The following is a 26,855-nucleotide window of genomic DNA, read 5'->3' as shown; positions in this document are numbered from 1 at the left end:
AGTAAGGGCCAATTAGTAACAAAATGAGTTCAAAATATGAAAAATTTATTAATGGTTTCAAATACTTACATATTTACTCTATTTTTCAGCATAATCATCATTTTGTTCCCAACACTTTTGATATTATTGTGAAACAAGCTTCTTCAAACCCATTGCGTAAAATTTTTCTGCCTAGGATTATAGCCACTTTTACACAAAGATTTTCAACTCTTCAGTTTCCTCGAATCATTGAGATGCAACTAATTTTTGAGGTGTAGGAAGGGATGGTAGTAATTGTGCGCGAGATCAGGTATGTAAGAGATGATCAAAACTCTACCATCTGAATTTTTTTATTATTTCTGTTGTGCATGTAGCTGGGTGTGGACATGCATTATCATGAAGAAGAACATTTCTGATTCAGCAGTGCCTATTATCACTTTTGAATGGCATAATGTTGTTTAGAAAGTGTTTCGCAATAGACTTGTGATGAGATGGATATTCCAGGTTCCTTGAAAACAATCAAAAGCATACCCTTTTTGGTCCTAGAATACTGTTTCTTGATTTTTCTTCGAGACTGGGGTTGTTTGAATTTTTCCAATTTAGGTGAACCAAAACGACATCACACTGCATGGATTGTTGTTTCATCTCAGCATTGACAAACGAATTCCATGTTTTGTCACCAGTGACTATATAGGAAAAAAAAATTGTCTCATGGTTAAAGTGGTCAACAAAAGCATGAGCAGATGTCATTCTGTGATCTTTGTGAGCACTTGTCAGTTTTTTGGCATCCATAGTGCACACAGTTTACAATAGCCTGGAGTGTCAGTTACAATTCTCAACAATGTTGCCTTTGAAACTTCTGGAAATTCTAGAGAAAGATTGCTAATTGAAGTGATGAGTATCTCTTACTTTTGTATTCACATCTTCAACGAGATCATCAGTCCATACACTTGGCCTGCTACTTCTTTGATCATCGTGAACATTCCAACAGCCTTCCTTAAACTCACAACACCATTGTCTCACTTTTCCTTCCCTCAATGCACACTATTGATGGTGAATTTTTGTGGCATTATGTGTCTTCTTGCATTTAGAACTCTAATCGCTGACATTTTGCAGGATTTGTTATTACTGCACTCATTTTAATACACTGTCTCACAAAGGCAAACAATAATGAACTGACAGAACTTACCTCAAAGACTGTGATATTTCTGGGTATCATACCTACCCATTTTAAAGACCAACCTGCAGTCCTGCCAGATGGCAGCTTCATCCAAATGAGTGTTCTGTTTCCTAATGAGGGACAAGACATCTTCGTCAGTAAGGTTACGGTCAATATCATAGACTATAATACGGACCTACGCTTTCTCTTGGGGTCTATTTTCATATTCAATCACTTAACCACCATGGAATCTCTAATTACCTGAATGGTCTCTGTATCATCCACTGCCACAACTAATCCCTTCCCAGTCTCTTTAATGTTCCTGATTTTAAGACCCGGTCACCCTGAAGAGCAACCTGGAGGTCTTTCTTCAGCTGACTGCTGGACACACTTGAGCTCTCTGCCCTATTAACAAACACAACCTCAGGTTTCTTAGAAGACTAGCTGGTTCCATGTCTGCCCCTGACCACCTCAGCATACCTACACAGTTGCATCGGGGCCAGTTTCTGAGCTACAGTTATTTCTTTAGGCCGGGAGGCAAGATTTTCAAAACCCTCTACAAAAAAGTTTGAATTGAAGCAATAATCTCTTCTTGGTAGCAGCACTAGTACACTTGGAAATAGGCACACCGGCTAAACTAAATAGGCACATTGGAAATAGTACACTGGCTAAATAGGAAGACAAGCCACCCAGTTCTGCCAAAACATCATGGGCCAAAGGAGCAGAGCTGCGAGGACTGCCCCCGGCTTGCAAAACCTCTTCAATAAGTGGGTTCATACCCTCCCGGGTGGTCACCCCTATATCTACTTCTGAACTATTGTTGTCAGGACCAGTGTTTGAGGAAGTCAAAGGATAAAGCTCCAGCCCCCTCCTCTGGCTAGGCTTCTTAACTACCTCAATAACATCTGTCATGGTTGGAGATGCCCTGACCTAACAGTATACAAACAAAATGCTCACTGTATTCCTTCTATTTAGAGATATTGGGCACAAGCCCACAAGCGTGACGACTACCTGCAGCAAGCCACGGGCAGCTGGAGACCTTCTGTATTCTCCTGTCACTCTTAGCACCTCTTCACTGCTACTGGATCAAATGTGTGTAAAGGACTAAGAGTAGGCCCCTTTGCTCGTAACAGGGACTTGCGACCAGGAGTAGTTGCCACTCTTCACCACAATGAGGTGGATGCTCGAACAAATGGTGTGTCAAATACTCTGAATCCCCATGAAAAGGGTATGAATCGTCTTAGCAGTAAGGGCGCAAAACCGTTGTAACAGTTCTCTGACAGCAAGATTGTGAAACTGGGGAAGGTACTTGCTCAACCACCAGCTCAAAAATAGCACTGAAATAATACAATGCAAACCTCTGTTCGTGAAAAGAGACCAGAGGACAATGAAACGACAGCATTGTGGTGGTTACATGCCCAACAAACCATTTAAAACTACTGCAAACCAATCAGTGTTTCCAATTGCTAATTATAACTCATCGGCAATTATTTTTTAACTGTGCCTCGTGTTATTGGGTGTCAACCAGTTGTTGATTTATAAATAAATAATTATTATTAGTTTGTACTAACAAACTTATATAGTTTTTTTTTTAATATTTGTATTTCATTTATTAATTGTTTAGATATTTATGACATATCTTCCTTCAAGAATTGGTTTAGCTGGGGCATCAGCATCTGGTGGTATTGTGCTGCAGTTATTTTTAGAAGAAGCTCTTTTATTTGGAAGGGAAAAACCAGATACATTACAATCACCTATACAAGATGCACTTAAGGTAACACTTGTAGCACTCAGTATAGTGTACTGCATAAGAAAAAGTGTCCCAATTGAGTCAAATTTTTCATTTCAGGTTTTTTTTAGATCTTCATGTTTTGTGAATCCCTCTAATAAAGAAATGCAATTTTAGCATTAAACAATTCCAGGAGAATGTATGTTAGCCTGATTTTTTCTTAATTTCTTCAGACTTCATGGGATGGTTCGCATGAAATTTGGCACAATAATTTCTGTGTATGGTACATTGACACTCTTAACTTTTGGTCACAGTCCATTCAAGGGGCAGGGAGATTCAGACCTCATGGGTCTCAAAATTTTACAGTAAGTTAAATTTTTTGATATAATTTAATACCACATAGGTAATTAAGATGCTCTCTGATTGTGCCCAATCTGTTAAAACTCCTATAAAGCGGTGGGAGTAAAAAAACCTTTTTTTGGTTTATTTCTGGACTCAAAATCAAATTCTTATATCAATTTTCCATTATGTTAGTATTTCATTTTCGTTTCGCATTTGAACAACTTTATTCTATCCTTATTTTATAGCTATCCTATTCTTCAATTTGGATTTTTCCGATTTTTATGAAATTTTACTCAAAGAATAGGATAATTTTTTTCATAATTCTTTGATTTCATTCTTATATAATACATTGCATCACTAAATTTTCCTTATAAATAATATTCTACCAAGGGTAAAAAGCCTTTAGTAGTGAGAGTTGCATAACTTTCCTGCTACACTCCTTACCGATGTTTTTCAGTTTTTGATCTTAGTAAATAAATAAATAAAAGAAATAGTGACGTATATATATTTTCTATAATTATCACTTCTTTTCCTTTTTTTAGATCTTAATGCGATCGTACCTTAGTGACGTAAAATGCCAGTGCAATAAAGATTATAATTTAGACAAGTTAAATATTGAGGAACTTCCAAAATTTTTAAATGAGTTACCCATAAATCAGTCTGAAAGTAATCCAAGCACTAAAAAATTGCAGGTAATTCAATAAAAATATATTCTTTTATAATTAATGTTAATATTAGTGTTAATTATACTGATTATATAATTAGTACAATGAAGGAAATTAATTTACTCATTAATTCTGGCTGTAGTATTAACATACCAGCCTTTTATCTAGAAGATCCTGGGTTTAAATCCCTGTCAACTGTAGCATTTTTTGTACACTAAAAGAATTTAAATTCCACTTAGTGCACTATAAATTTTGTGTTGAATACATCTTACTACTTCATTGTGTAGAATCCGACAGAAATAATCCACAATTTCCCACCTTTGTTGTTAAAGAACATTATTATTATAGAGCTAAGTGTGGTACAGCTATGTTATGTTCTAGGGAATAGTGTACCACTTTGGTTGTAATCATGGTTCGGGGTGGTGAATAACACACATTCATCATTGAGATTTCTTTTAAAAATGGCAGTATTATCATCATAACATAACAATTACGTTGAACTCACATTAAGCCAGATAAAAATTCTGTGATTTCTGACAGTAATACTTTCTTGTTGTGGGTATCAAATTAATTTTTGCATAATCCCAGAAGTAAAAATCCAGAAGGCGTAAGTCTGGAGAAAAGTGTATCATAAGCCCTTAGAAATGATTCGATCTCCAAAAACCTCCTTCAGTAACTTCATGGACTGCCTAGCTGTATGCGCTGTTGAATCCAAGCATTATTAATTTTGCTGTTGATTATCTCTTTTGTGAACTGGTGAATGATTTCTCAAAAAAGTGAGCCAAATTTATTGATTCCAGTAAACATTTTGGGCTTTTGTCCTTTTCCTGGATATTGCATTTCACATCCCAATCTTCTGGTAGTGTAGAGTAATTTCATGTACGGCTAGTGGATTGTTGACAAACCATAAATATGAGTTCTGTGCATGCATAACCTGATAAATAGAAACATGCCTCATCAGTATAGGAAATAGTACAACATATTGCCAGAATTATCTGCTGGAATCTGTTGAAACCATTTATAGTATTGACTTTGCTTTCCACAGTCTTTGGAAAATAACTTTTGAACAACTTTCACTTTTTACAGGATTAGACTGAGCTTCTTATGATCTACCGCACAACTGATGTTTTTCTGTCGGCTGACTTTCTCGTTGCCTTATTGGGACTACACTGCATAGCAGCTGAATATTTTTCAGTTTCTCTTCATCAAGTACTGATTGTCTGTGACTTCATTCATAATACCTTTACTCTCGCCCCCCTAAGTCTTACACTATGACAACTAGGAACCGGTGTACTTAAAAATCTAACAAAAAACTGGTCTTTCACTTCTGCATTCACAGAAGACATATTCAGTGTAAAAATATTCATCTTTTAAAGTTTGCGCTGTTCTAAGCGCATATGAAAAGATATGGTCTCAGTTGTTCAAAGGCAGTAAGCACACTATGAACAACAAAGAACCAAACACACTTTTCATCTCAAGATTCCAATTTTTAAAGAGAACATTACTTGCAGCACACGGAATATAATTCCTCGACGTATAATCATGTTTATATAGGTGTATAGTTTCGTTTTTGAACACATTATATCTGTATCAATTTGGTAAAGTTTATTTGTTTTAGCAATCAATTACAATTAATTTTTTAACTATAATTATAATTTTAACTAATGTTAGGCTATCGGATTAAACGTTTTTCTGTTTATGCTTACAGTGGTTGTTATACAAGAAATGGTTGGATACAAAAGCTTTATCGGAACTGAACCAGTTTGTTTATGATTTTCTGCCCGATTGTCTGACACTCCAGGTCTTAGCTCAGCCACCAGATGCTGCTATTCAGTTACTGCTGAATAATTGTCATAATGCAGTTGTACTTTATTCTAAGGTTTCTGAAAATATATTGAGTTATTGAGATACTTTTTATCATTTAGAAGTAAAACTCATTAAGACATTTTCATTGCATAATGTTGAATAACAAATTGTATTCATTGACTGACAACATTGTATGAAAATTTGAACCTTCTATGAATATAACTTGTAAATTATTAATAAATTAATTACCTAAAAGTAGCATTCAATTGTTAAAATAGTGAAGTCTTATGAATTTTTTAATACAGTACTAAATGCTACAAATTTTGCCCAGTGTTAGTTACCAGTACAATATGGCAGATGTCACATTTGCAAAAATTAAATAAACGTATCTTTAAATTCTGATTAGTACATAATAATCTATTACATAAATTGGGTAGAAGACACAAAATAACTACAAAATAAATCATACAATAGACTTCAATTTACATGAATTCACATTAGTGCAATTTTGTTGTACACGTGTACTGTAAGCCTACGTATGATTGCCAAATTTATTTCTACTACATACAGCATTAATATATATGTTCAGTTACTGTACTTCTAGGAGTTGGCGTTCAGTTTATTATTGTTACTACTGAACATACTGTTAGCTCACCAGACTGGTCTAGTGGTGGTTAACTCATCATCACAAATCGGCTGATTTCAAAGTTCTAAGGTTATCCTAGTAAAGGCAGTTACTTTTATACAGATTGAATACTACTAAATCATGGATACTGGTGTCCTTTGGTGGTTGGGTTTCAGCAAACCACATATCTCGGGAATGGTCGACCTGAGACTGATTACAACCTGACAAGACCTGACCTGATCTAGTCGACCTGACAAGATTACACTTCATTTACATTCATACATATTATCCCCATTCATCCTCTGAACTAATACCTTATGGTGGCTCTGGAGGCTAAACAGAAAAAATAGAGAGACACGGTACATAACATTACACAGTGATTTCCAAGAATCATCACTTATCTTACAGATGTTTACACAACACTGTCTTATTCATTGCTCTAAAATTAACCAATTCCTCTCCCTATTTTTACACTGGAAGGTTCCTTTATAAAGTTTAATTGTGCTACAAAATTACAATTTGCCAGTCTTTAATTTCTTGATTTTTTTTGTTGTTACTTTGTGAACAATATAAGTTGGAATAAAACTTTAAAAAAAAGGAAAGCGATTACTCTAGAAGAAAAGTTAGATTTTAAAAAATACAAAAGGAGTGAAAAAATGAAGGACTTCAGAGTAAATACTGAGCTTAGTGAATCAGCACTTCAACAATTAGGTACAATTCCAAAAAAAATAAAAGAAGGTTGTAAAAGTGCTATGCGAATGACTGCAAAAGTTTCAGTGATTCAACTTGTGATTATGGAGAAAATAGAAAGGATGTTAAGCACATGGATTGAACATCAAAATCAACAGAACATGGTTGTTTCTATGCAGGTAATTAAAGAAAATGCTATTAGCATTTATGACTCATTAAAATGTGATGCAGAAACAAAAATATTTATTGCCAGCATCCCAACCCTGTAGGGGGAAGACACCCATTCTGTGATGTTACTGGTTGCCACACCACAACCCTCTCCGGTCCAAGCCATGAGGGGCACTACTGGAGGTCGTGTTTAGACTCTCTTAACTGATTACATCTCACAGTCATCAGCCAGGCCTCGGTCAGGATGCCACTGATGTAAATGCCTCGGCAAACGTTTCCATCAGTAAAATACAAATCAAATTTCGCCTTAATCTTTCAAACATGTTCACATCCAACATAATATGATTCCATCAAACTAACTGACCAAAATCACAGAAGCGCGTACCTCTAGAAGCTAGTAAAGATTTGACAACACCGTTCGTGACTGTGAATGCCTCAGAGAACGAATGAGTTTAAAGTTAAATCAGTGCTACACTCATACCGATCAAAATTATGTTTTACACAACATAGAAATTCAGACCTACACCCAATTAAGTCGACCAATTTAAGTCACCTAACAAGGGGAATGCAACCTCATTCTGGCTTGCGCAGGAGCCGGAGACAAATCCCGCACCCCCACCCAGTCTCATCATGATGTCTCGCGTGGCATTACCAAGTCACGATCACAACCGCCACTGGTGAAGGGAAGCCACACTCCTGGTCACACAGGTTAACATACCCCAGCGGCACGGCTATCCCCACAAGTGGGAGCCCCAAAGCAAATCACAAACAATACCAATATAACCATGGCAAGATGCCAATGTGCCTACCTCCAACCAATCCAGTGCCTATGTCGGAACCGTAGCCACCCAGGATTCTACCATGATCGAGTACCTCGATTAAACTCCCTCTACATACCTACACACAACAAGGGCATGAAGAAAACAGCCACTATAGACCCCTACTCATGGATTATCCAGTTAATACGGAGATCCAGAAAGGAATGTATTCTCTCAAGTTCCCTAACAGCTTGTGAACGGTCGACCTCATATCGGGGACAGACATAGAGAACGTGGTTCACTGTATCATCAGTCCCACAATTCGGGCATTGACTCGAATCCACCAAATGAATCTAGCCAAACTTGCCCAAAGAGAAACTGTGTGATGTACCAGTTGGGGAAGACCCATCCAATCGCACCTAAATGAGACACTATAGGAAATATACCATGCATGTAGCAACCTGTAGGGGATTCGTCCCACCTGACCTGCCAAGATGCAGGGCCCCGGTCTTCAATCTCCTGCTTTTGTTCTGACATCAATAGGTTATTTACCTTGGAAAAGTAGTGTTCCTTATGCTCATTAGCCAAGATATCTATTGGTTTGACTCCAGCTATATCACAGAATGCTTCCGGCGAGACTATTCTATAACTGCTTATAACAGCCAAAAGAAGTCACTGGCCTGCAGCAAAATATCCACGCAATACCTAAAAGCGTATGTGGTGAAACCAGACAGGTGCAGAATACAGCATAATAGCTTTGTTGACACCTTTGTAAAGGATTCACATAGCACGGTAATTTAACCTTCAATCGAGATGAATGACTTTACTGATTCCATAAAAAGCATCAGCGACTTTTTTTACTACATACTGTAGATGTTCCTTGAACTGAAAATTTTCATCAAGGATAACACCCAGATATTTTTTGAGTCATAACATACCGAATTGGGAGACCAGCCATCTGGACCCGGATTCATCAGGTAGCAGCCAGTCGGTCCTTAAGCAACATCATTGTGATTTTCTCTGGGCTGAAAATCGTTTTATGTTGGAGACTCCACAGTTGGAGTGTCTCACAAGCATGAACAGCTCAGAACTCTACCTCATTACGCAAATCCCCTTCAATCAGTAGCAGCGCATCATCAACATAAGTGATGATATGGCAACCTTAAACGCAACATCAAATCAAATTCAGTGATCCAAAGAAGGGGACTCAGAACACTGCCCTGAGGGCAGCCTTTAGTTAAGGTCTTACAAACCTCTGAGCCGCTGTCACGCAGGGAGGTCCGATGGCTAAAATAACTTGAGAGCACTTCTAGTTCATTTCATATGCACTTATGCTTCTGCACCTGAAACAGGGCAAAGGGCCACCATAAGTTGTTAAATGCTCCGGATATGTCCAGAAAAATCCCATATTTTAAATACATTTTTACATGGACTAGAGGAAGCTACATCCATCACCTTTAGTATGGCATCCTCAGTACCCTTGCCTGGACGGACACCAATGGTTGTCCATTAGCAAATGATCAGTGGCCAATCTAACATTAATATGCATATACAGGATCTTCTCAAAAACCTTGCCAATCACAGGCAAGAACATTAGTGGATGGTTAGAAGGACTAACAGTGTGATCTTTGTCGCCACTTTTGAACAACACCAAGTCTCCATACTTCCAACGTGCCAGAAAGTGACCAGCGAAGAGCAACCTATTATATATTCCAGTTAGAGGACAAAGGACTACTGGAAGCGCTCAGACAAGGAGCTCCACTGTGATACAGTCATATCCAGGGGCCTTGTGCCATGCTATACTACAGATCACATGGCGCACTTCCACCTCCGAAGATTGTAAGTCAGTCTCGAAAACCACGACTTCCCACTTGACACACCGGTCGTATGAAACCTCACCCACCACAGTGTTATCCAGGAGCAAATCATTCAGCAGAATGTTAAGGACATGGTCCTTATCAATTACCACACCCTAGCGGGTTGACAAGGCTGACAAGAGGTCATCTATCCTGCACTTAGTCCAAGAGCTCTACACACAACACTCCAAGGGTCTCTATTCCCTTGCTCCTGAAAGAAGGAGCACCAGGAATTATGCTTGGAGGAACGAATGCTATGGAAGTAGCTAGCCCTTGCTCTGCAGTTAGAGCCACATGCCAATCGGGATCACCCTCTCATTGCACAGCCCTTCTGAATTGGTTCACAGACTGCTTCATTGCTGTCAGATTCCAAAACCACCAACCAGATATATGCTCCCAGCCAGTGCCTCTAGGAATGGCAGCTTCAGCTGCTGCCACCACCGCAGAAGGGAAATTTTCACTCTTTGCTAGGACATCTAATGGCAGGCCGTCAAGGTCTCAAGAAAAAATCTCCATTATGAACTCCAACAAAGAGGAGAAATTCGGCCAGTCTGCCCTCCTATGCAGGAAGCGCCCCCAGCAAACAGAAAAATGACCCTTATGGCCATCACGCAGCTCATCCATTATTTAAAAAATATCAATTGATGATTGCTAGACAGTCGTCGACCACAGACCAGTCAAGGACCCTGCCAGTGATGTCCCTACCAATGGTGATGTCAATATTTGTACCTGAAAAGGCCCTTAATCCATTTCGATGAAAGTGGCCAACTGGTCTGCAACATTAAAGACCTCAAAATTGTACTGAACGATGAAACTGTCAACTAGGCTACCGCCATGATCAGTGAGCCCACTGTGCCAGAAATGCGACTTCAGATTGACATCGACACCAATAAGGATTGGACCATTACCCACAATATGAAGAATTCTATCCCATCTTGCAAGGTGTTCCTCAATGAGATCCCTGTATTGGAAATATGAACTAACAACTGTAAGGTTCTGTCTGCGAATGGCAAGTCTGACCTTTCTGACACACATGATGTGTGTCAGAAGCCTGCATATAAAGACACTATCAAGCAACTTCCTGCATTGAATGGCAGACATACAGGTATGCCCTACACAAAACTTTTTCCAGCTCTGAAAGCCTGTTAGATCACCCCTAATTACATATGGGTGCTGCAGAAGGAAAACATCAAGGCTCCGTCTCTCCACAATCTCACCAAACTCAACCTCGACTACATAAGCACCCTGGGCATTTAGTTGACCGAACCTAACCATCTAAAGAATTAAAGTACAGCACAACAGCCACACTCCTTACTAATAGCTGGGTGCTCATGATTCTTGTGCAACCTCTTATAGTTAGCATTAGCTCGGACCTATGTGAACAATCATCACACTTGTGGCCTTCCTCACCACAATGGGCACACACCAAGGCAAACTTACAAAACTTAGCCCTGTGACCATATCTGCATCAGCTGAAACATCTTTTGACATCCATGTACTTTTTTACTTGGCAGGATCCTAAATTGATAAATAGTCTGCCTGCAGATGTAAATGTTTGAAATAGACCAGAACTTACCTCAATGACTCCATGATATTTCTGGGTATCATGCCTACCCATTTTAAAGGACCAACCTGCAGTCCTGCCGGAAGGCGGCTTCATCCAAATCAATATTCTGTTCCCTAATAAGGAACAAGACATCTTCATCGGTCAGGTTACGGAACCAATGAATAGTTCCAAACAGTATAAGGATCATCATGATTTCCACAGTTTGAAACTAACTATGAAGTCGCAGCTGCTAATAAAGAAGCTGCTGAAAATTTTCTGATAATTTGAAAGAAAATTACAAACCCAGACAAGCGTTTAATCTAGACAAAAATGGGCTCTTTTGGAAAAGTATGCCCATCTGTACGTTTGTTTCAGTGGAAGAGAAATCTGCTTCAGGTCAAAGCAACAAAAGTGGTGTACGATTTTATTAAGCTGTAACGCTGCCAGTGATTTAAAATTAAAATTTTTAGTTTTTTATTATTCTGAAACTCCAAGGGCATTTAAAGACAAATAAAAAACAGAACTGCCAGTTTAATGGAAATCAAATAATAAAAGTTGGGTTACAAGTGTTTTATTTCAAAATTATTTTACTAATTTACTCATTCCTGAATTGAGAGCATACTGTGAGAGAGAACAAATACCCTTTAAAATATTTTAATTGATAATCCACCTGGTCATCCACAAACAATCGAAAATATTAGTAATTGTTCTTGCCCCCCAACATTACGTCTGTAATTCAACCTTTAGATCAGAGTGTTATTAAAGCCTTCAAAAGTTATTAGCTTCATAGAACATTTAAGAAAATTATCCGAGAACTCGATTCAAAGGAAAAAGAAAATGTTACACATTTTTGGAAAAGTTTTAATATCAAAATGGCTGTTGATATTACAGCTCTAACACAATTACAAAATGAAGGTATAACAAATTCAGTAGTTAATGAAATTGTTGGATTACCAAATCACTTGGATTTGATGATGTAGATCAAGAAAGCATTAATGAACTAATCGGATCCCACGTTGAAGAATTATCTAATGAAGATCTTGTAGAGTTGCCTAATAATGAAGAAACAGAAGATAACACTCAGGTAGCCAAGCAAGAGAAAAAACATTGACTATTAGTGGAATGACTAAAGTCTGAAAATTTGGAAGTTTATGTATTGTATTTTGTTGTAAACAATCCCAACAAAGAAAGAAGTGCAAAAGTTTCAAGGATAATGCTTGTTATGATGAGATTCTAAACAAGAAATGACGCTGCGCAAATCAGAAGACTAAATTTTTTTGTCACTCCAACATCAAAGCCCGTGAATTTGACAGATTCGAACATGAATAATTTTAACAGAAGAAACAGTTGCATAAACTAGTGATAGCAATTTTTTTTAAATTGCTAAGACAGTATGTCTTAGGGTTAACAAGTATTGCAGTATTAACAATTAAAAGTAAGTTTTTATTTTATTACTGATTTATATTTTTAAGACTGATTATTTCACTTATATTTAGGTCTTCCTTCCAAGTACTGTATGTACATTAAGTCCAATTTTTTTATGTGTTTACTGGGTGTTTTAAGGTTAAGCCGGTCAACCCAAGTTACATGAATTTCATTTTACACAATGAATTTGCGAAAGTTGAGGTCTTTCTGTACTTCAGGAGGTTTAACGAATATAATTTGAGCAAATATTTATGTACACATTTTTCAAAATATAAAGTGGTCAAGGTTTTGTAAACGTTAAAGAATAATTTTTTTTTAAATACCAGTGTTAAATGTACACTTTTATTTAACAATTGAAAAAATTACAAAAAGTACCAAAATTTCACTGTTTGAAAATATATTTAAAGATTCACTAAAAAAAGAAAAATAATTTCACTCCCATATTAAATCAAGAATAAATGTTTATAATAAACTCATTGATTAAATTCAAATATTTTATATTGATAATAATGATGATTTATAAATCTGTTTTCTATTCACGGTAGTGAATGTACTTTTATGTGAACATAAAAGTACATTGTTATAATATATTATAACAAATATAATATTTGTTATATCTCTCTGTTACATTTTATATTTTAATTATGCATATTGAATGAATTTATTAATAAAATTCCTTTACATTTTATACCACGAATAATAAAACCATAGGGTGCCCTTCATTGTATTACATAGCAAATTAACAATGAAATTATTATTAAATATTATAATAAAACAAAGAGTGTCCCACACTTTTATTATTAGTGATATAAAATGTAAAAAATGAAAAATGTTTTTTTTATTTTATACTTTATAGACTATGAAGATTTACTGTCGCAATTAGTTTATTATTATGAAACTTCTTGGACACAATCTCAGGGAAATTGGTTTTTTTAAATTTTATTATATTATATTATTTATTATATATATATATATATATATATATTATATTATTTTATTTATTATATTTTATTATCAGGTTTTTTTAATTTTTTTATTAATATTATTTAAAAATTCAACGAGTAGTATTGTTTCTAAAAAATACAAGTCTTTTTATTTTAATTGTATTTTAAATAAATTAGAAAATTTTTTCTTAATGATTCAATAATGTATTAAAAATGACAACGGAAAGCAAAGTAAGGTTCATTTCATATGCTGAAGATATATTAAACCAAAATATGTTATATAAAATTACACCCTTTTTATTAAGAAGTAAACATTTTTATATTTATTTTTGGAGAACACAAGAATAATTTATATGTAGTGAGAGTACTACCTAAGGAAGTACAATTTTCTGTTAAGTTAACAAGAAGCTGGATTATATTCTGGAAATAGCAGGGTATTTATTTTTCAGATGAGTTTATTTATTGGCATGGTGAAAAGTATTAATTTACTGACTGCATAACAAAAATAATAGACATTTTTTTTTTTTCAGGAAATGATCAAGGAGAATAGTGACTGGGAGATGTTGCTGAAGTTATTAAAAGATCACTCAAATAAGGATATTGAAAATAGCACATACGCTTTTATACTTAAAGGTAATTATTATAGTCAACAAACTACACATTTAAAATATTTAATTTCTGGTTTTCACAATTACAAATCATATAAAAATAAGCCGACAACACAGTTGTTTCTGATGCACACACAACTTAATTTAAAATATTTATCGTTTTATTTAAATATACTATTTTTTCATTTATTCAATTCAATGATTCTAACTAATGCGTGCGCCCATACCGTATTTAATTTGCACAGATGTGGCAATACTAGCAGCAACGGTCAGCACTAACTTAACTAACGTAATTTCACAACTTATATTGTACAAATTTTCCTTGTATAGTTGGTAGACTGGTGTAGCTGCAAGGCTTATCATACCATGTACTGTGTCAACCAGGTGATCAATTTCGAGACCTGGCCAGACTGAGTTACTTTTTTACACTTTAAATATTAATTTATTTCATTCTACCGCTCACTTGTAACGTCACAACATAACAGTAGTTTAATGTGGAAAAAACTATTTGATGTACTGGAAAAAGTACTAGTAATAAATATTTTCTTCTTCTTCTTATGCCATGACCACTATCAACTATTGGCTAACATCCTGATTATATTGTTAACAGCTTCTTGAAATTGAACAGCAAATCTTTATTAGTCACAGCATTCCCCCCTGCTGAGATCTTAAATGGGGAGTAGAAGATTTACAAGAGGTATTTTTAAAGTAAGGCCTATTTTAGATTTGCCAATTATATGTGCAATGTAAACAGATGGTGCTTGTGTAGCTCAGTTATATCAATAACAGTCCAGCTGTTAGCAACAATAGTTTAGTCATTTTGCTGTTAGTTGTTTATATTCTTCCAATTATACTGAGTGCTACAAATCATGATCTGGCCGAATATGAAGTACAAGGAGTAATCTGATCTTTGATAGTAAAAAACAATTCTGCAGCTGAAATTCATAGGCAAATTTGTGGCATTTGCAGGCTGATATTATGAGTGATACTAAAGTAAGACATTGGGGTTGAACTAAGACAGTTGAGTTCATTTCAAGAAGAGAAAAAGGGAACATTCACGATGAACGTAATGGCTGGCCAACAATGTTAACAGATGATTTGACTGAAAAATTTGAGAAATTTTGTTTAATGATCATTGATTTATGTAGTTTTGATAGAAAAATTGGGTTATAAAAATTGTGTTCCAGATGGCTGCTGCAGATGTTAATTGAAAAGGAAAAAGGTTTATTACTTAGCTTTAAATGATAGACCATTTATTAGCATTTGTTCTAAATAAACTTGTTTTTTATGTTATAGAACTATTGATTTGGCTGTCTGAGAATGGTAAATTGTGTAACATTTTATCACAAGATGATTATACAGAAGAAGAATATAAGGAACATGTTTTAACTTGTCAACAAGTACGACACGCTGAACACATCCACTGCATGATACGAGCTACTGGTGAATACCTACTTACTAGTCTTAATCTCTGACATCATAAGACATCTTCTTAATTTATGCGGTTTATCAGATAATATGCTTTTTTATGCCGAAACAAGGTTATTGTTATAGCCTTTTCAATCATCTTTTTTTGCACATAAAGAGCAAGTGCTCAACTAATTCTTTAGTTGAGAAAAAAGTTAGTTTTTACACCATATGCTTCAGTTAATGTGTATGTTTTGTGAGGCAAAATGATAGGAGATAAAATACAGAAGGACTTTGATGTAACGTTTGGCCAAGCCAGATGATATTCTAGTCAATTTGTTGAATTTTAAGTATAATATATTGTTGCACTTTGTCTTTTATGTAAGCCTTAACTATTAAATTTCTTGCTTTACAAAAGAAAAGCGAGTCGTGTAGTATGCAGAAAGTACCACATGATACTTGTAATTAGATTTTTAATCACAGAATAGTAATTATTTGTGAAATCAAGGTCGGTGAAATAATGAAATTTTTCATGTAGAAGGTTTCACATTTGAATCGTATTCAGAATTGTAATTTTCCATGTGCTACAAGAATTAATTCTAAACTTCTAACTTCAATCTTATGTGGTGAATTTTAATTATGCGATAAAAAATAGGCATAAATATTTAATTCTTTTATAGTGATAATATAGTGTGACACCACTTAATGCAGATGTGATATTTCAGATATTCGTCTAGAATGCTGCACTGTATTACATGTAATTTTTAAATGTTGCTTACTTTTCATGTAGACATCATGATTATTACCATATTCATAATTTAATATATGTTTTTACAATTGTAAAAACAAATAATTTAAAAATTAATCTGTAATTTTTTATTTAACTATTTTATTGTATTATAACTGCTCCTTTCTATATAATAATAATAACAATTATAAGAAGATTTTGTGTGTGTAATGAAAACTAAATTGCATTAAATTTTCAATCATAGCTTTTATTTTTCACAAAATATTTAAAATTCTCTCATTGGAGACTGTAACTTAAACTACATATCTTCCTTTTATCATACAAAATACATTTAATGATTATTGAAATTCATCCAAGAAAATCTATTGTTTCAACTGAAATTTTTTTTTACCCATATCTTCCTCTGTACTAATTAATTCCAAAAGATTTAACAAATTCAGCACAATCTACCAAAGTACAGAATCAATAAGATCTCTTACCTTATCTTATTATCCTTCTTTTTTATATTTATTTTCTTTATATCAAAAGCACTTTCAAGGAAATTCCACATCAGTTGATTAAAATTGAAAATTAAACACTAAACATTAATATTATTACATATACAAGATAATACTTGCAGTCAAATAATTAAAAATTTTTAAACATTAAATTTTGTTTAACATGTTTGTGGCCAGCCACTAAATACAGCACTGTACTAATACAATATAAACTTTACCTAATATTAACAAAAGTGCTGCTATATAAAAAAAATAATAATATATCAAGAGATGCTATTGATTCTGTACTTTGGTGGATTGTGCTGAATTTTGTTTATGTTTTTGGAATATACTTCATTTCATTTATGTTCATTTTTATAAACCTAGTTTTGAGATAACCAATATTATTAGATTGTGTGTCCTTTAACATGACCTCAATTTACTCTGCATTTGTTAACTTTTGGTGTTAAATATCTTTAGTATTAAATTATATTGTGTTATCTTTTTTGTATCATTACATTAGGCAGAAATAAATGTATATTTTGCATTATAAAAGTCATTAAAATAATATATAAATCATGTTATGATATATTTAAATGGAAGTTAAATATAATGTATTTTCAAATGTGAAACAATTATGTTTTAATAATAATAATAATGTCTGATGAAAAACAAGCAAGTATAACAATAGTATAAATGGTATTTATTGTATGATTATTCTAAAATTATTATTCAACATTTTGTAGTGTTGAAAACAGTTTAAAGCAGTTTAGCGGTAGCTTTTTTTGTTGTATAGTTACAGCACATCTTTTTTTTTCCCAGGTATCTATACAATATACTATACTAGCTGGCCCATCTAGTCAGAACCTGGACCCTACAGGCTCAGGTCAGCCCAGGTAAATCCAGGAGCCAACTCAGGGACTTCTGGGGCCAAGGGGCTTACATGGCTGCAAAGCTCACATCAGTTGCCTTCCCAATTTTCCAGGGGGATCAGCACACTGGACACCTGTAGAGCTTGCTTCTGTTGCTATTCCCATCTACCCAGAGGGCTCCACTTCCTGGACCCCCTGCACTGTACATTATCCTCATGGTTGTTAGAATAATACTGATAAATAATAACTATAGTATTCATGCTTTATAAAAACCTGAAAAAAATAAATTACAAAAGACAGAAGAGTAGTAACTATGGTAATTGAAGTATACACACCTTTGACAATGAAAAATTCATAATTTATTTCTTTACCATAGTGCCAGAAATATAATAAGAAAAGTAAAAGGATTAATCTAGTTTTCCTTAATGACTGTTTTTAATTCACAACTTCACTTTCCTTAGGGGTGAAAAAATGAGTATTTTTAATATCTTTACCTTCAAGGGAGCTAGAGCCTTGGTCGATGGTTTAAAACTTACCCTAGGATAACATAAATGTATCCTGAAAATTTGAAAGTAATTGGTCAGTTCTCACGCAATGCGATAACAAACAAACAGACTAACTTTATATATTTTATATATAAACATATCCAAAAAAAATCTGTTAGGGTGTTGTTGGTAAGCTGTTGTCGAGGGTGTACCTGATACATGCAAAAGTTATCCTTCAACCCATTAACAAATATCCGATTTGAATTTTGAAAACTGGATGATTGTTTGCAGAGATATTATAAGAGCACCCCATTGCACCTCCCACAATAGCATCCTGTTTGTTACTAGATGGTGATGATTGGTCTAGCCTCCCACAAGGTGCTCGCTCGCATGCCTCATCACTCTAGCCTTACACGCAGTCCCCATGGGAAGTCCATTATTGTTAAACAGAATTTTCTTAAATTTATTTATTATTGTTATATTTAACATAAATTTAATTCTGTTACTTTTCTAATATTATTCATTAATTGATTTGAATAATTCAGTTCAAACCTAGCTCAGACAGTGATAAAGACCTCAATTACAGTTCATTAGAGTTTGTGCTTCAACTAGGAATTCTCCACTACTACATATATATATTTTTTTTTTGAGATGATATACATATAAAATTCTTCTCAGTTATGCCAAAAAACATGGGTAAAAATTTGGTTGCAATTGATCAAGTAGATTTTTGTTTATCCTGAACAAACAAAACCCCTCTTCCACTTTATATACTAGTATAGATATAGATAAAGGAAGATATTAGGTCAAATTTTCCATGTTGGGGGTTTTTACACATCTTGACATTTATCCAGAAACTAACACAAATATCATTTTGTATGTTTTACTTTCCTTGCATCATAGTTCTAGAGCTCTGCTGTAAGAAGGAAAGTATGGTAATTAGTAAAAAAATAGGATATGGGTTTTTGTATTTCTTGATGTTTTATAACCCAGGAACCCCAAAAACCAAAAGAGGGGGTAATATTCATAGGTGTAACCCTTGCCATCCCTGGCTCATTTAGTCAAACAAAAAATTATAGGTCAATATCAATACATTATAATAATAGTATTCCACAGCAAGAGAGCATGTTTAAATCGTGGCAGGAGCGCTCTCTGGTGAACAAGTGGGGAACTGGCAGTTCAAGGTTGGATTTAGCAGGAAAGTTCTAATACCCTTTGTTTCCAATTTAATGCTGCAATCAGTGCGAGTGACTCAGTTGAGTGAGTTGACACATTTGAGCTAGTTCAGACCACAATCCGGTAACAATAGCAATCTAAAATGGATATTAAAAACTCTTAGCATGATACGTATGTATCTATATTATTTTCATTTGAGTCGAAGAGTTGCAAAACCATCTAATTAAAGCAACCTAAAATGTTCAGGAAATGTGAAGACTGTTTTTTTGTTTGTAATAATAGTGATTCTGATGTAATAATGGAAATTTAAATAAAATCATACAATATTAAAAATTGTATATATATAAAAATGAATGTTTGTTTGTCCCACATGCATTAGTATACCATTCATCTGATTGCGATATAACTTTAGTGAGTTGTTGTGTGCACACCTGTGAAGGTTTCTGAATTAGTTTGGACCCGCTAGGTGGCGCTGCAGTCAACATATTTTGAAAAATTGCATTTATGATCTGATTTGGCTCATATTCAAAATATATATTATGTTACGTGAAAATAAATATTTTTTTTGTAAAAAATAACCCACAAGGTGGCACTGGGGGTCAAGATATTTTGAAAAATTGTATGTATGGTCCGATTTGGCTCATATTCAGAATACATGTTACTTACATGGAAAGAAATAACTCTGCAAAACCTGCTATATGGTGCTGGGGTTGATATATTTAGAAAAATTGCATTTATGATCCGATTTGGCCCATATTCATACCTGCTAGGTGGCACTGGGGTTGAAATATTTAGAAACATTTAATCACATAATAACTGTCTGAGGAAGTCAATTCATTATAACAATCGATACAGGCAATATCTATATACAACTACATTAAATTTAGTAAAAGAAGTTTTAGATTATTTATTTATAAGTTTTTTTATGATTTTAATTTTTTATGAGTTTTAGTTTTTTATGAGTAATGAATACAGAAGGGCCCAGGGTGCAGAGCCCCCTGGTTAGACGGGAAGGGCAAGTGAAGCGAGCCTTGACTGGCTAAACATCCCTGATCGTGACAGGAAACGCAAGTAACCATATAGCATGTGTGAAGCCACGACAGGTCTGCTAGTAAGGAAATAATAACAAATATATCACACTCCAATAATTTTAAATAACGATTGAAAATTGTGATTAGCTACTTTTGCTGCAGTTTTGCTTAATTAGATGGTTTTGAATTTTGAAATGTTTTATTTTTCTACTAGCTACTTCTGCTAATTGCAGATAATAAAAAAAATTTGAAAAACATTAAAAAATACCATCATTCAATAACAAAAAACATTAAAAGTTTAATAGCTAATAAATAGTGAATGATTCAAAATTCATAATTATCCAATTTTTGTTGTGATCAAGTTCAATCACTACAATTAATATTAATTATTCCGTAAATAAATTCATTAATAATGTCTCTGGGATGTTTTTCTGAGAATAACTTGCCTGCATTCTCATTGCTTACGTTGCACCGTTATGTAATACTTGATATGATGTATGAGAATTTTTTTAAAAATTACAAGTTTTTGTAGTTACTACAATTTGAATGATTTCCTTGATGAAGCTGAACTTTGGTATAACCAATGGAAAGAAAAAAGTACGCCAAATGCCGAACTGAAGGATATAGAACTAGCTGCACTATTTAGAAACATTTATGGATGTTCTACCCATCCATAAAACAGGCCCTACTTATCTCACTTGCACAGCCCTGTACCACATGCACTATCAAAAGATCCTTCAGCACCTTACTCTGGATAAAAACTTGGTTACAATCAACAATAGCAGGAAATCGGCTGGTTGGTCTTTGTATGATGAGTGTCATAAAAAGGAGGAGGGTTTGGGAAGCTAAAAATAAATTTGAGCAAGAAACTTTGTCACGATTTAGCCAGAACTCACATAAGCTAGTGCTGAAATAAGATAGGTTCGAATAGCATTGCAAATAATTACTTTGTGTTTTCAAATAAAACCATATTTTAACAAAAAAATCTTGTTTTTGCCCGCCCTAGAGAAAGTCCTAACTACGCCTATGGTAATATTCATGCATTCGTATGTGTATTGGCATGTTTGAAGTGTAATAACTTTTGACTGGATAAACCTATTTTAATTAAATTTTGTACAAAGACTGTTGTATAAGGGCAATTAATTGTTGGTAAAGTTGTGGAGTCAATATCTCCAAGGAGTTTTAGAGGTCAATTTTTCAAAATTCTGCAAACATAACCCCATTTTATATTAAGCTCAATAGACACATGCATGCTTATCTTCGCATTTAGAAAAAAAATTTGCCCTGAAATTGTCCCATTTCCATAAATAAAAAAGTAGCTTTTTATATATTGCATATTTTTCAAGTGAATTTTTTAAAATTTCTTTATAGGCATAGTAGGTAGTAGTGCAAGCAACCCCCAAAAAAAAACTTTGGGAGGCAATATTGTGGTGGGGGAGCCAATCAAAGTTTAAAAATATCAATTTTTTTTATTTTTCAAAACTTTTTTTGTTTTATTATAGTAATAAATGTTATTGTAATATTATTAAAAGTTTAAATAATGAACTTTTAGTAATATTATTACAATTAAGTTTTATCATAATTCACCTCCACCACCAAAAAAGAAATCGTGGATAACTTTTTATTGGTTATACATTTTTTAGTGACTTTTTTCTTAGTTTCTTCCATTTAACAGAATAAACAGAAAAATCTTCTTTTTTTATTTATTTAAATATCTAAAGATAATTTTACAATAAAACTTACTTCTTGAAAGAGATCTTAGATATCTCTTTTCATGTGTAATTATTTTTCAATTGTATAAGAATAAATAGCAAATGACAGGTAAGTATTACAACTTTGTTGTTAGTTTTTTTAATATTATAGTTGTGTGTGCAGCAACAATCAAAATATATGTTAAGCAATTTCTTTTTTAAGACAGACTTGTTAGATATATTATTTCTTTTGACATTTTTACAAATAATGTGACCAAATTAGTCTGCTTCTTATAGAATAACTGCAATTATCAGGGAAGAACAAAATTTAAAAAGCACACATTAAGATCACTGAAATCTTCATCTGGTAGCCTTGCAACCTTTTTATTTAATTCTATTCTTCTTTTGTTTATCCACCTTGAAGAAATAATTTAGGTCTCCCACTTATGAAGATCCTGTTAGAGTAAAATTAATTTATAAATTTAGACTTAATGTCATTGATATTGATTTTTTTTTTAATCTTCAGAAAACTAAATTATTAAAAACATTATGATGTACGTACGATTTATCTTTAATAAAACTCAGAATTAATTTCTCTGAAACATAATATTATTACCACCTACATTCTGTTAAATTTTTTGTTTTAATTTACATTGTGATTATTCTTATTGGCAATTTTAGAGTTAAGAACTCCCTTAAAATGTTATTTTTTAAAAATTAATATGAATATCCAATTTTAATCAATGCTGTTAAATATGATAATATCAGTCTTTGGTAAATGATTTTATATGTCTAAATAATACTTTAATTTAACCTTACTGTTAAAATCTTATTTTGTACTATGCAAGACTCATACAAGTGTTCAAAAAGTGACACAACCTTATGGAAGGTTTCTTTCTTTTGCTGCATGTTTGATCGAGGAAAAATGGCTTACACAATGCAGCAGAGAATGTTTATTGTCTCCCAGTACATTAGATGTGCTAATTACACCCAAACTCAGAATGCCTTCACAAAAAAGTACAGTGTGGATGCATCAAACAAGTCCTCCATCAAGCAGTTGACAAGTTTTCAGAGACAGGGAATGTGGCAGATACAGCCAAAAGTGGTCAACCGTATGTACTAACACCAGAAAAGTTGATCAATGTGCAAGCTGCATGTTCTGTTAGTCCCAGGAAGTCTGTGCGATGCTTATCTAGCCAGTGTGGTCTTTCGGTTGTTGGTAGTGCCCACATAGCACTGTGTGAAAATGTTTAATGATGCATCCTACAGAATTTGTGTTGTTACTTGCAGACATTGGAAAACACGTAGCTTTTTGTCAGTGGTTTGTCATCTATAATGCCAGATGGGGAAGTACTCAATGACTGGTTTTGGTTTGATGAGGCATGGTTGTTCCACCTTGATGGATATGTGAATGCACAGAATTAAGGAATTTGGTGTATGGAAAATCCACATCAGCTGCACAAGTCCTCTGCATGATCAAAAAAGTGGGTGCTTGTTGTGCAATGTCATGTAAGCGAATCTTCATGACATTCTTTCAAGGCACAGCAAACTAAGTGCTACATACGAATAGTGCAACAATTTGTAAACACTATATCTGCAGACCGGCTAGAGTACATGTGGTTTAGCAGGACAATGCTATGGTTCATACAGCCAATAACATTATGATTTTCCTGGATCAGTGTTTTCATGGGCAAATAATTTCAATAATTTTTTATGTTTTCATTGAGCAAGGGAGTTGTGACACCCTTGGTCTCCTGACTTATCCCTTCCTGATTTCTTCTTGTAGGATACTGAGTACAAAACTCTTACACCAGTCCCAAATTGCAAAGGGAACTTGAACGTGTCATTGCAATTCCTCAACAAACATTACATTTGTTAAGAGCATGCAATGTCGTATTCAATTATGTGAATCACATATTGGAGTCCACTTACAACTACTATTGTAACTTACTCATTTTCTCATAAGGTTGCATCACTTTTTGAACACTGTATTTTATTGATATAAAATAGAGGCTTAATTAAATTTTTATATAGTCTATTGTAAATATTTGTTTATAAAATTTATATGAATTCAGTCAACTAAACAAATTTAAAGAAACAAATTTTTTAAGCGGTTTCATAAGAAACAAGAATTAGAGATTCATAACTCTGGTTACTAAGAAACTTTGCCCTTGGTAGACTACGATACTAAGAATGAAAATTATTATAATAAACCAGTAGCTTTAATAACTTTGCGGATTCATTTCACCACACTTTCAATTAATTTTATTTTTTGTTCTTGCTTATGACATTCTTCCTACAACTAACTGATGTTCTTAAAAAAGTTGGTGGCTCAATATTAGCAATAGCTTTTTTTTTAAATGGGTCCACAAATTGTCGATGGAATGTTTAGATCTGAGCTTTGTGGTTGCCAATCTAAAATACCAAATTCCTGATAATCAAGAGAATTCATGACAGATATTAATAAATATGCTTTGGATCATGATCCAATTGAAATGATAATTTTTTTTGTTTTTCTCCAATGGCATATTATTATATAAACATAATAATGTCAATTTAATGACTGCTACTTATACATTTTGATTCATAATTCCATTAATGAGGTATTTAGGCTTATTCTTACACCCCACTGACTGGCTACTACTGTTTTTTTTCTTCTAAATTTGTTTTGCTCTCATTCCTTTAACTTGTGTTTTGTGTTATGTCCCATCAAACTGTAAGCAATGAGACCAAAAGTATTAAATCTCCTAAAAATATTGTAATATGTTAACAAATTATTCAATTCTGAGTAAACTTTTGAGATGTAACTTTTGACATTGTAACCCATCCAATTTTTAATCAAAATTATATGACAATGATCTGTATTCAGAAGCTATCAAACAAAAATTGGTTAATTGTCTGAAGATAACATGGAAAATAATAACTTAGGGAAAAAAGCAAATAAAATTAGGTTATTTATCCTCCAACCCTGAATTAAATTATCAAAAGACTTAACCAAAGTGACATAATAATGTAATAGAATCATATAATTAGTAAAAGAATGTGACTTTGAGTCCAGAGACAAAACATGAAAAGTTTTTTATGCCCACACCTCTTTATGGGAATATGAGTGAGACTAAAAAACCATCAGAAAGTAGCACTATCATGTCTTCAAATATAAAGTGGCTTACTGAAAAGAGGTTTAGGCCAAAATGATGAGGTTGTTGTCAAAACATTTACCAATTTTGAAAACTCGAATAAATAATACTACAAGGAAGGAATAAAACAAGTTAAATATAGTCAATTTAAGTGTATAACAATAAAAGGGGATTATATTGACAAAGGAGATTTTTTTTTTGGATTTTACCTTTTTTTGGAGATATTTTGCAGACTTTTATCAAACACGTTTTACAGATCTAGTCTGCGACTTGTATTATTCAAACACTCCACATTACCATTGGAAAACACTCCAAATAGTTTTACAGTGCCATCCTCCAGAATTTCACCCAAAGAATGGATGCCTTGATCTAATGATCAACTCAGGTGATATTTATAAAATGCAAGCTTGTTGGTTGAAGTTCTTATGCATTGGTCTCATGTGGCCTGCAGCATCCTCAAATGTTTTTGCAGTCCACAGACAAAAAAAATGTTTAAAAAATTTAATTAAAAGTTTTATTAACTTCAAAAGAATTGAAATACAGTGTTCCATGAAGAAACAGAGAAACTTTTAGGGCATGTTCTACTGTTGAAAATAATGAAAGAAATTCATATAAACATAGGTCTAGAAACGCTTTGTTTTTGAGTTACGACTAGTGAAATAATTTTCTGAATTTCAGCTCTTAATAAAAAAATCCCTACTGTAATTTTTGGGATCCTAATTAAGAAGTAAAGTTGGTTGCTTCTTATGTAATTTTAGCTGGGAAACAGGATAAAAAAGGTCCCAGAACTGTAATTCTAGTAGTTTTTATGATATCTGATGAAAAACAAAATTCAGTGTTGAAAAACAATTTTTTTTTAAGTTTGTAGTGCAATAAATAGCTTTGTTAAATCACTAATAAATGCAGAAAATTTAGTAACAAAACTTGTTGAGAATTTAATTCTGAGAAAATTGTAGAACTAGTTTCCAACATATATTTCACATTAATGTTAGTGTATCATTATTTATGACAAAATTCAGGGACAATTTGTTTTCAATAAAAACCTTATGGGAGATGCATACCTTCATTTCTTGAAAAATAGTTTGCCGGTTCTTTTGGAGGATATACCTTTACAAACTAAATTGCAAATGATTTTCCAGCTGATGGTGCAACACCACATTTTTCTTTGGTAGCTAGAAATCACTTGAATGCTAATTTCTTAAACCAGATTGGACTTGGTGCACCAATCAATTGGCCACTACGATCACCTGGCTTAATGCCACCAGATTACTTCATTTGGGACCACATGAAAACGATAGTATACCATCAAAAAGTTAATACTAAAGAAGAACGAGTTACTCATTTAAATACTCATTAATATAATTTATACAAAACAAATCTGAGATGATATGGAAAGCCACTGGAAAAATTTCAGTCGGGTAGAGTGCTGTGTACATTGTAAAGGAGGGAATTTCGAACAATTACTGTAACCAAGGTTTGTTATTCTGCTACCATTTATCATTTCATGAATTTTATTTCTTTGTTTTGCTATT

At 33.5% G+C, this 26,855-nt stretch overlaps 1 protein-coding gene across 4 annotated transcripts in view; it reads left to right on the top strand.

Moving 5' to 3' along the window:
* LOC142334439 (BLOC-2 complex member HPS3) overlaps window positions 1-20,759 on the top strand; it is a 117,074-nt gene extending 96,315 nt beyond the window's left edge. For 2 of the 4 annotated variants that reach the window (XM_075382429.1, XM_075382430.1), the window contains exons 17-22: window positions 2,763-2,912; window positions 3,752-3,901; window positions 5,583-5,753; window positions 14,223-14,325; window positions 15,597-15,743; window positions 17,754-20,754. In XM_075382429.1, coding sequence (XP_075238544.1) covers window positions 2,763-2,912; window positions 3,752-3,901; window positions 5,583-5,753; window positions 14,223-14,325; window positions 15,597-15,743; window positions 17,754-17,791 — 759 coding nt within the window. In that variant the 3' untranslated portion in view covers window positions 17,792-20,754. Of the gene's footprint in view, window positions 1-2,762; window positions 2,913-3,751; window positions 3,902-5,582; window positions 5,754-14,222; window positions 14,326-15,596; window positions 17,568-17,753 lie in introns of those variants that run through there. The other 2 variants (XM_075382433.1, XM_075382431.1) reach the window with 2 other exon arrangements.
* Window positions 20,760-26,855: the final 6,096 nt, after the last annotated feature.

This window comes from Lycorma delicatula, chromosome 1 (assembly GCF_047948215.1).
Source record: "Lycorma delicatula isolate Av1 chromosome 1, ASM4794821v1, whole genome shotgun sequence".
NCBI lineage: Eukaryota > Metazoa > Arthropoda > Insecta > Hemiptera > Fulgoridae > Lycorma > Lycorma delicatula.
This window is presented reverse-complemented; position numbering and strand designations above follow the sequence as displayed.